General features: G+C 53.6%; 1 protein-coding gene across 4 annotated transcripts in view; it reads right to left on the bottom strand.

Annotated features, from left to right (window-relative positions):
- The window catches only part of ADGRD2 (adhesion G protein-coupled receptor D2), a 61,570-nt gene that overhangs the window by 39,042 nt on the left and 11,356 nt on the right, over window positions 1–11,172 (bottom strand). For all 4 annotated transcript variants that reach the window (XM_065572597.1, XM_065572599.1, XM_065572600.1 and 1 more), the window contains exons 8-16: window positions 10,852–11,130; window positions 8,864–8,975; window positions 6,651–6,785; window positions 5,263–5,377; window positions 3,810–3,915; window positions 3,415–3,470; window positions 1,229–1,355; window positions 1,011–1,114; window positions 140–242 (exon numbers count right to left, since the gene is read on the bottom strand). In XM_065572597.1, coding sequence (XP_065428669.1) covers window positions 140–242; window positions 1,011–1,114; window positions 1,229–1,355; window positions 3,415–3,470; window positions 3,810–3,915; window positions 5,263–5,377; window positions 6,651–6,785; window positions 8,864–8,975; window positions 10,852–11,130 — 1,137 coding nt within the window. The remainder of the gene's footprint in view (window positions 1–139; window positions 243–1,010; window positions 1,115–1,228; window positions 1,356–3,414; window positions 3,471–3,809; window positions 3,916–5,262; window positions 5,378–6,650; window positions 6,786–8,863; window positions 8,976–10,851; window positions 11,131–11,172) is intronic.

Genomic DNA, 11,172 nt, shown 5'->3' with positions numbered 1-11,172 from the left:
CTCAACACAGATTACAGGCAATCGTTAATAAACTAGACTATGCTTTTGTTTTAGGGGCTGTAGCCATGATGTCACAGCAAACAAGAAGTCTGGCAGCATCTGTTACTGGGTGAGATGAGATGCCTCCTAGCCTTCTTACCTGGTTGGTTTTGGCCAATTCACTAAACATGAGCAGAGCTTCAGCTGCAGCTAAAGCAAAGATCAGATTCTTGTGCACGGTTGTTCGTTCGCTCTTAGGAACGCTGAGGAAGGGGAAATGGAAAACCTTGGTCATTAAAAAGCATGGCTGGATTCGGTAGGAGCTGTGAGCGATTTTCTTACTAGCCACTTGTCAGACCATGTGGATTCCACCGTGTTGCCTTTGACCTCTTTGCTGCTCATCACAGAGGTGCAATTCCAAAGAGTGGAAAGCATCAGTGAAGAGAGGAAAAATACTTGATACTCTTGGCAGTGCAGTTACTCTGCCACTCAGGTCTTATTCAGTGCCCATTGGCTGTGGTCAGTGGCACTGTCAAGGCCCCCAAAGAACTGGAGGTTTTATTCCTTATAAACCTTCTTGGTGATCTGTCTCCCCGATGGTCTGTGGAAATGGTTTTTCCTTTCACTGCAATTGCAGCAGTGATCTTTCTACGGTCATATTTTAAACAATGAATTCCAGCAGCCCTGCATTCACGAGCACCCGTACACTAACAGTGTGTGCAGCCCTCAGCTCACAGCGACGCCCACGACAAGCAGTCAGTGTGTGCACCCAGCCTTGGGAACAACCCTGTGTACACAGCTCTGGGCTTCTAGACTACCCCATTAAAAACAAACAAACCCAGCACTGGTGAGCAAGCCTGCAACAACAAACCCGCTCCCCCTACACGCAGCTTTCAGACAGACAGAGCCCACTGGAATGAAATGGCTACAACTAACAGTATCTAATGTGCATTCTCAACTAAAGGCATTAAATATCATTCCCCCCGCCCCCAATCTATAATGAATGCTACAGATGTCTAGATTCTTCTTACCCAACTGCCAGGAATAAAATGAATGTAACAAGCAGGGCACAGAAAGAAACTCCACATCCAATAAACGTCAGGGTCTTCAGAGTCAGCTCCTCCTCTGAGCTCCTCTGTTCCAAAACACACAAAACAGGTACTGTTTGCAGCGGCGGGACCATCACCATGTTCAGACACTAATGGCTGCGGAGTGTGCCTGATCATTTAATGAGATTTTGCTCATTTACCTGCACTTCATACACCTGCAGCAGCACTGCAAAGTTGGTGGTGTGGTTGCAAAAGCAGGCGGTGGATTCCAGGTGAGACATTATGATGGAGCAGCCTAAAGTGGACCACATTCCCCCGGTGTCTGGGCTAACATGGAGCAAGAGAGAGAGAGAAAAAATATAAGGAAATTATCAGTCATCCCAAAGGGAAGTCAAAGCTCCCAGGAGAAATTCACACTTCCAGAGGAAGCAGAATTGTGCTGAGGCGTGATGGGGCATTGAGGACATATCTCAAGAAGTGGAGTTAGCACAATATAAACACCCTGCTGGCCAGGATTCCTCAGAGATCCAGCAGAAACGGAGACAAGCCGTGTCTAGATGAGGAAAAAAGAGGCTGTGTTTGAGTGCGTGTTAACAGGACTTTGCATCTCGTATGCACTGGGCAGGTGGTGTTTAGAAACATGTTAGTTGGGCTGGGTATTGCTGAGAGGAGATGAGAACACCCACAACCAGCTAACACATTTATAACCATGACTTGCCCGGTCTACACTAGGCACAAATTCTGCTTAAAACTATATAAACTAACCCATGTTAATTACAATTTTTCCAAAACACATCCTACATTCCTGCTCTGGACAGGGCCTGAGCCACCCAGCAGTCCCACACGCCCATGTGCTTAATGGATCCACAAACTTGTGAGCTGTATTCACAATTTGTCAGATTTGTCCTCCATCAGTAGCACCACATTTTCACACGCCTGGCCCTGCTCCCCAGGAAAGGTAAAACTCCCATTGACGTCCACAGAATCAGTTCTGTGCATCAGCCACAACACATTGAGCCTGTGGCTTGGGGATTCAAATGATTGAATTACAGATCCATAAAACTTCATTGTCCCACTGCCATCACCCCAGTGATGTATAGTAAAATACACAACCCGGTGCCAGACAGTATTCATGAAGTGTTCGCACCCTGCATTCCTGCTGTGCTATAACTCTCAGCCCAGCCCTTCTTTGCCACAGGCAGGAGCCGTAATTAACCAGAGCTTTATGTTTTAGTCTCTCATACTCCATGAAAGGTCACTTGCTTGGGAGTAACTTTTCCAAAGTAAATCATCCCAGGAGAGAACTCAACTGCAGCAGGTCTGGATGTCAGAGCACAGAGAGACCTGGGATTTCTAATGCGGCAGAGGACAGAAACTGATTTAACTAAAGGCTTGCTTCACCCACAGGTTGGGTTTTCAATCATTTTGCTTCCGGGGGCCGGTGCTCTCATTGTCACATCTCTATCTTCGCTGCATCCCTGGTGGCAAAGGCAAAGGGGCTTGGAGAACTCTGTCTGTGCCAGGCCACTCCCCCGGTGAGTGTGTTCTGTACAGCACAAGCAGTGCGAGAAATGCACGAGAGCTGACAGACTGTGCACCATCCAGGCTACTGGGGTTTAAGGAGTAATTCACACACCGCCTGGATCTGCCCTGGATTTAGAGCATGGAGGGAGCTGGGCACGCCGATTCCCAGCTGTCTAAGGTGTGAAGTTAGTCAGAAAAGCCAGTGCCCTCATTTTTTGATGACTCCAGACATGTTTCAGTCTTGCGTAGGACCTGACCAGCCTGAACTCTTACCCCCAAAGATGCCAATCCCCAGCCCCCCCTCACTGACCCGACAAGCAGTGGACGCTCCTAGCCCGCGAGTGGGATGGGGAGAGGGGAACTTCCAGTTCCAGCTATGTCACTTGGGGGGCTGACAGCTTTGCCCGGGTCAGTCAGATGCTGGGCCTCAGTTTCTCCATTTTTAAACTGGCCGTAATAACGGTTCGTTACTTCCCGACAGCAGCAGTGGGGAAGAGCTGCGCGGGTTCATCGCTGAGTATTTAGGAAACACCCAAATAAAACCAACATGACCCAGGAGGTTTCCAGTCCCACCCCCTTGGGAAGAGTGGGAGGACCAAGCCTTTGGCCAACATGTTCCCTTGGAGACACCTTGAAACGTAGGGGGAGCTGGGACAGCCTTTGCCTAAGCCGTAAGGAGCCACTGAGCTGTCCACAGTGATGCTAGCGACTGTGCCAGCATATTTTCTTTGCAAGACAGGTTTGCTTTTGCCCAGTCCCCACCCAACTCTGCAGGGAGAAGCGAACTCACCCACCAGGTTATTTTTTCGGGTGGGGGGGGGGAGGGACTCAGAAATTGCGAGTTTTAACTGGAAAAAGGCACCTGATGCTGAAGTTCCAGAAAGCGCAGATCGGTTCCACAAGCTTGTCAGGCGGGTCCTGCAGGCGGAGACAGAGAAGAGGCGATCAGACACTCCAGGGTGTGGGGTGTGCTGTAACTCGACCAATGCGCTAACCCAGGCCTGTTCCCCACATTTGGTTTCTAGCTGTGCACAAACAGCCAGCCCCAGTCTCACCCCTGCCCCCGGAAGCTGGCTTGGGTCTGAGACGAGTCAGAGGCAAACTTGGGAATTTTTAAATTCAAAGGGAATTTGATTCCTAGGAGACAGGTTTGGCTCACGGTCTCTCCCGGTCTCTGGGCTAGGACTCTGCAATGCAGTCTCTGTTTGCTCTTGCTCTCTTCCATCATTGACAGAGGAGGAGCATCGCCCCGGGTACCTGGGTGCGGTGCTGCAGGCGATAGCGTACAGATGTGCTGATCTCCTGGTAGTCACTGCGTAGAGTGGATGAAATAATGGCAGAGCCCACCCGTGTGCTCAGATACCTGGGGACAGAGAGAACCTTCACAGACACAGGAGAGCTGAGCAGCGGGGTCATTTCTTAAACCGATGAATAAAATCTTTGCGGAGAACACTGACAAGGAAACAATCATCCCAGGGTACAATCAACAGGAGGGGCCCCCAATGCTGGAACAAAGGCGGCCAATGGCTTATCTAGCCTAGTGTCCTGTCACCAATGCAAACGCTTCCAGGAAGGCATCGCCTTTCCATAGTGGACTCCCCCGCCATGGGGAAGATGCCCTTCTGCCCCAGCTGATGAAACTGTGTTGATGTACCTTAGCTAATGCACCAGTAGATGCTTTTCTTGCTCATATTAACATGCAGGGCTGTGACGGCCAGAGAAAGGGTTTAGAAGAGCTGGGAAAAGTCGGCTCTAACTCCAGGCTACCTCCCAGGGGCATGTGCCATAGGTCAATTCTACCCAGGTGATGTGAGACACAGCTGGGCTGGCAGCCCGGGCAAGGGGAGCTCAGGGTCTCGGTCTACCAAGCAGTGACCCATTCTGGCTGCACCTGGGGCTGGAGTGATCAGAGCCACCTGCCCTTTGCTTCAGGGCGAGCTGTTCAGATGCAGGCACAGGGATCTTTAGGACAGAACAGATTGGGAGTTAGCAGGCAAACAAAAACCAGGCAGCCCCTCCCCCACGGCTACCGTAAATGAGGCTTCAGGTTAAATCATCCCAAGCCGGAGCAGCACCAGTAAAAGAGCGAAAGGCAGGAGGCGAGAGTGAGCAGCTGGCCTGTTGGAGGTGACAGGCTGCTGTCTCCACCTAGTGCTCCCAGAGCTCCCAGGCGAACAGCCAGTCGCACGGCGGCTGCAGCCTGAGACGGCTAGTGCTTTGCCCAAGCCACTTTCCGGCCTGGTGCCCCTCCAGTGTCTGCACTGCCACAGCCCCAGGAACCTCTGTTTCAAATTCAGCCATCGAACTGAGGTGGGGACTGGGCCAGTTCTTTCTGGACACTGTTAAATCATCCCAGTGAGAGGAGATCTCTGCAGGCTCGTCCATGTCCTTCTGCAGCGGTAACCCTGCCCAGGAGAGGACCCCCTCTGGGTCCCTCGGCAGGGTCTTAGCTGCCAGCCACCACAGAACGGACTAGCCCTTTCCTCTCTTTAGCACAAGCCCATGCACCCTGGGGCCAGAGTCTAGCCTGGCCCCTGGTTCTGGGAGACATTTTCTGTGACGAACGATTGGCTGCATGTGGCTGCGGCAGTGGGAGGACACCCAAAGCACTCACGCTGCTGCGGACTCCCAGGGCCTGGCCAGGTCTGACTGGCGCATCCCCATTTGTCTGGGGGTGAGCAGTGCGACGACAAGGCGAACGCGCACTCACCGCCGTCCTCCGTCAGACGCGGCCACGTCCTGGAACACGGCACTGCTCCCCGGGAGGAAGCACTGGAGGGAGGAGTGGCCGTACCATGTGTTGATCGCAGTGACTCTGCTGAGACCTGAACAGAGACAACGGAGAGGGAGAAGTGAAAAAGCCTCCGCTTGGTACCCCTGATGACGACGCTCGGCCTGCTGTAAGTGTCAGTGGTCTCCTTTTGGTGGGCCAGCCCGGGGGTGGGGGCAGAGCTGACAGAAACTCACCCGGGTCGATGTGAGCCACAGTCCCCCGTGCAAACAGCCATGTCCAGGGTTATGGCTTCTGGGTTCGCCCCCTTGCAACTCCCTTTGAGGTTTAGTTTCAAACAAGCCCAAAACTTTGAGGCAATGGCAGTTTCATTTCTGTGACGGTCCCTAGTTCCACACCTGTGCAATGGGAATCCCAGAACATCCCTCCCCCGCAGGGCTATGGCCAGGACAAAGTCACTAAAGACTGAGCAGCTCAGACCCTGCGGCGATGGGAGCCAGCCAAGTACCTATGAAAAACAGGCCACATCTCAGCTGGCCTTACGATGTCCCAGAGAAATCCTCGTATGCAACGGCTCTTCCCCCTCCTCTATTTCCCTTCCAGCAACTGCCTCGCGAGAGACAACAGTGCCGGGAGCAAAGGACGGTCCGTCTCTGGTGCTTGTGGCAGAGTTTGTGTCGGGGAACTGGCTGGCCTAGGAGATGGGCAATGAAGCCATGGCCAGTGCCACCAGCCAGCGCTGTCCCCAAGGGGGTGCGGGGCCCGGGGTGGACGTGATGAATCTGTCACGTCCAGGACCGACAACGCTGGCCAATCGTGCTGGCCCGGGGGGGCCCCCAAAGCATGGAGCCGGAGCGATCACCCCGATTCACTGTACCTAGGGATGGTTCTGCCACCAGCTTTGACCCAACCCCAAGTTGGCCATGACCGAAAGTCATTCGCCCCGATAAGGCTGTTGGGTGGGTTGTGTGACAGGAGCTGGTGGGTCTCAGCGCTGAGCAGTCTCACTCCCTATCACACAGCCATGCCCCAGGCTGTCCATCACAGCAGTGAGAAGCCAGACAGTACAAGGGCCAGGAGCCAAGCCCCGTCTCTCCAGGTCCGAGTGGAGGCACTCGGGTGGCGTGTTCGCACACACTGCTGCAGTCTCTGAAGTACCTGTTCGTGGAGCACTCTGCGACCCAGACCCATTTCCCTCTCCCTGAGAACAGCCTCCGGAACAGCCGCTTGCCACACGGAATTTGGGCAGAATATGTTAATTCAGGTATTACCGCCAGCCCCTTACGAAGCTGCTGCATGAAGCTTCCCTCCTCTAAGTGGAGTCAGGGAGGGTCCGTCCAGGATGCAGGACCCAGCCCTCACCCTACCTTTGGCTTTAAGTCTTTCTACTTCTTCAGGGGGAACTTCTATGAGGTCAGGCCCGCCTGCCTCCTGGCTTTGGACCAGATACACGTCACTGCTGGGCTCCTGCCGGCTGAGCTCCATCTTCCTGACTTCGATCCCTGGGGAAACCACCCCCGTCAGTATTTCCTCCAAAGCCGCTACTCAAAATGCCATGGCCTGAGGCCCTGAGCAGAATATTCAGGATAGACCCCGGATTCCCCTGGAAATCAGCCAGCCATATTCAGGCTCAGTTCACTGCCCACCTTAACCCCAGCTGAGCAGTGTAATATTTGCCCTGGGGGGTTGTCATGCAATAATGACCTGGCTCCACAGAGGGAACAGGCTGAGCTAGCGGACAGCATGTGCGCGCGCGCACACACACACACACACACACACACACACCCTCTACCTTTCCAATAAGGGCAAAGCAGACACACAACAGTCCAGTGTCAGCCAGTGCCCTATCAGATCCACGTATTGAACACAACAGAGCTGGGTGTTCTCAAACCCTAGAGAATCTCGCCCGAGGCCCTTCCAGCCACTTGGAGCACAGCAGCCCCCCAAGTACCCCTAGGACCAAGGAGAGGACATAGCAAAAGAACCTGTGGGGGAGGTTCCCCCCCATACCCAGCCTCCTGGTGAGACTCTTCAGACGGTGACATCGTTGGCCAAAGGAAATGGTGGGAACTCCGAGATCTGCAAACTGAGCCGAGTCCCGGAGAACAGCCTGCCGGGCTCACTCCTGCTTTGTGTGGGTGAGAGTGTGGGGGGAGGGATGGGACAAACTGACCTACTAGGAGTGTCCCGTGTCTAGGATTCAGTGGGGTGTCTGCGTGATCCCTTCCCCCCGCTACCCCCACCTCCCCTGACACCCCAGCCCTCACTTCAGACCCGTGATACCACCCAAGTCCTTGGAGTGTTTTACACAACCACGCCCAGCCCAGTCGTTTGCTCAGAAGATGATGCTGCCTAGCCCCTCAGCTTCTCTGCCAGCACCTGTGCCCCTGGCGCCTGGACTAAAGTTTGTGGAAGCCCCTTGTTAAAATATTGGGAGCTCTGAGCTTGCCTGTGTACCTAGCTGTGAGGCGCCATGTGCGTGGGCACATCACCCTCTTGTGGAGGCCTTGGGGAATGTCACTCTGACTGGAGCATTCCTCAGTGCTACTGCATGGAAAGGATTTCTTGTAATTACGCTTCCTGGTTTGCAGTTTAAAATGAAATTACAGGGTGATGTGAAGTGATCAGGAAGGAAGGAAATACAGCCACAGCCTCGCCTCAAGCATCCCCTCCCACCCTTAAAATAGCAAGTTAACTCTCTGCAGCCAGATTTCCAAAGGAGGCCTCCAAGTGCCCAATGTTAGACACCCCAGGCCTGATTTTCCAAAGAGTCAGCAGGAGCTATCGGCTCCCCACACCTGCAGCTGAGTGCCCACAAACCAGGGTGCCTCAAATCAGCAGTCGTAGCTGAAATCATTGGCCATAATGCTTAGCCCCTGTATACCCAGTGTTATGTGACCTCGTGGGAGCTAGCAGAGGCAGGCCTGTTCCCCCAGTAATGACGTAGACACGGGATCAGTGAACAACAGAACCATCTCCATTTCTCCCAGGGCAGTTCTCCTCCCGCTGCTGGAGCTGCCGAAACCAGTTTCCCTTTCTCCCAGAGACAGGACATGCACACGCTGCCAAGAATTTCCTCCCAAGATTACTTTCTGAGATGGGGTCCCCCCAGGAGCAGCCACCCTCTTGATGGGCTGCATGTGGGTGTGCAGAGAACCAGGGCCGGCTCCAGGCACCAGCTTACCAAGCACGTGCTTGGGGCGGCCACTTCGGAGAGGGGCGGCACGTCCAGCTGTTCGGCGGCAATTTGGCGGACGGTCCCTCACTCCTGCTCGGAGCGAAGGACCTCCTGCCGAATTGCCACCACAGATCGCAATCGCGGCTTTTTGTTTGGCTGCTTGGGGCAGTCAAAACCCTGGAGCCGGCCCTGCAGAGAACACCCACTCCCCCAGCCAGGACAGTAACCCTGTTACACTACTTTCACCTTCAAAGTGCTGGGAGACACACACCCCCTACCCCACCACCATCCCCGGCCAAACGACCACCGCCACCGCCTGAAGGCTGCTCAGGTTTGCCCCTTTCAAGTGCAAGGTGGCTCAAGCTTTCGCGGCTGCCCGGAGCCCGGCTCGTTCACACTCACCGATGTTCCTGTACTGGATCGCTATCCTTGTCCTTTCCGCAGTCAGAAGTTGGTCTAGGTTTGAAGCCATTCTGTCCATGTTCTCTACAACAGTCATAGGCCCTCTGATAATCTAAGAAACACACAGTCATTTGTAAAAACAACAAGGAGTCCTTGTGCCACCGTAGAGACTAACAAATTTATTTGGGCATAAACTCACACAGTCATTTGTGAGATCTCCCTCTATCAAATGGTACAGCTTACAACCAGTGTTGCCAACTCTCGTGTCTCATAATGTTCGGTGTTTTCAAAGCCTCAGCTCCAGGAGTCAGGGGATTACATGAAAATCTCAGTTTTCTATTTTCTTTTCCCTTTTTTAAAAATAAGTCTCTTGCCCCCCTGGCAGCAAAGAAAAGCTTGAAAATGTGAAACCTATTGGCTCAAAAAACCAACAAGCAAATAAACAGGATCTAACTTGCTTTTGGGGGCCTGTCTCCTGAGTTTTGAACACTTGGGGTGGTCTGTGCTGTAGAACACACACTCGCATCCCCTGAAACCTACTCACAAGGGAAAGAGCTGCCCGCAAGAAACTGAGCCATTACTTGAAGAGCTCCAAATTCACGGCCTGCTCCCAAGAGGTGCGAAGCATGTGGACCATCCTGCATATCACAAGTGTGACAGTGCTACATAACGTGGGCACTCGGAGCCTCGTGGCAACAGAACTCACACCTTCCCTGCAGAGGTCGCTTCCGCTCAAGCTAAAGGGGAATCTCTGGGAGTAGTAGTGGGTTTATGATGTAGCGGAGAAGTTCTCCAGGAGCAGGCTGTGCTGTGCACGTAACCCCTGGCCACTGCATGTACCCAGCCAGAGAGCTTGACGTTTGAGCTCATGCCGTGATCTCTGGAGGTCCCTGGTTCAATCCCCAGTGGATTGCCACGATGGTAGCTGTTACACATACACCCAGGAGGGGCCAGGTCATTACAATATACAGAAAGGGCTGGCCCGAGAGGACAAGATAAAAGCATCCAATGGAGAAGGCCCCCGCTTGGGGGACATGATGAAAATTTCTCACACAGGCTCTACAGTGTTTTGAACAGTTTGGGGTCTGGAAACAGACGCTGTCTTGGCATCTCATCTGCAAACATTACAACAATGCACTTTTAAAAAGCTAGCGCACAATCCCTGCCAGGCACAGCGGTGGGGGGAGCAAAGTGCCAGCAATCTGCCATGGACTGCGTTCACCCCACAGGGATCAGGCCCCTGACAGACAAGTGTCCTGGCGCTAGGCCAGCCGGCTTGAACAGGACAGAAGCCGAGGGGGGCTCCCAAGGGAACTTGCAAGGAGGGGGCAGCTTGGAGTTTTAGCAATGGACAGCAGCAAACGCCCGATCGCTGGAGCAAGCAGAGACTGCTGCAGGCGGATGTTTGATGTGCTGCCCCATGCTGCTTGACAGCATCAAAGTAGGAGTCATGGGTTTGCACCTTGAGACACAGCAGTTCCTGGCACTGGTGCTACTCTAGGGCAGGGCGAGACAGTTCAGAAATTATCTGATCCTCTCGCTGTCCCCCAAAATATTCACGCAGCTTTGGGGCCTGCAAAGGTTCAGAGCGCCTGGTTAATTCCTCCATAGACGCCTCCATCCCTGCCCCCTAATCATCTCATTTTCATGCTGTCTGTGCAATCCCAAGCTCCAGCCAGGGGCTGGACTGCAAGTGCCATGACATTGCCAGGAAGGCAGTTTGCATGAGACCCAGCGTGCCTACAATCTCTAGAGAGAGCCTTCTCTTCCCGTTCCAGCCAGCCCCAAACTCTGACCTTTGGAGGTTTGCCCCACACTAGGCCCACCCCCATGATTAGTCATCAGATCATTGTGAGCCAGTGAATCAAGGGACTGCAGACCCCAGCAGTACGGTCAGATGTGACACAAACCTAGTCTGCAGTGTCTGCAGACCACGCGGAGGCGAGGCAGGTAGCTAGGGTCATGCCTACATCACAAGCCTATTTCACCTGGCTGATTTCCGACCACTGGTCAGTATTTTGCTCCTCCAGGATCAGTCCAGTCACTTCCACATAATACTGGCTCAGCTGCTCCAGCATCTCCAGCTGTTCCTGCTCCTGGACTTCGACATCTGAAACTTGCTTTAGAAACTGGACCACGCCAAGCAGGTCAGCTGGCTTCACCGGGGTCTCCTCCTCCCGCAGGACGGTCGTCAGAGCATGGAGAACATTGACAGCTGCTGAGATGTTCACGTCTCTAACATCGCCCAAGAAAACATTCTCAGGAATCTGCCAAGGAAAAGCCTTTTACCCCAGAGCAGACCCCACCTC

Source organism: Chrysemys picta, chromosome 18 (assembly GCF_011386835.1).
Source record: "Chrysemys picta bellii isolate R12L10 chromosome 18, ASM1138683v2, whole genome shotgun sequence".
Classification (NCBI taxonomy): domain Eukaryota; kingdom Metazoa; phylum Chordata; order Testudines; family Emydidae; genus Chrysemys; species Chrysemys picta.
This window is presented reverse-complemented; position numbering and strand designations above follow the sequence as displayed.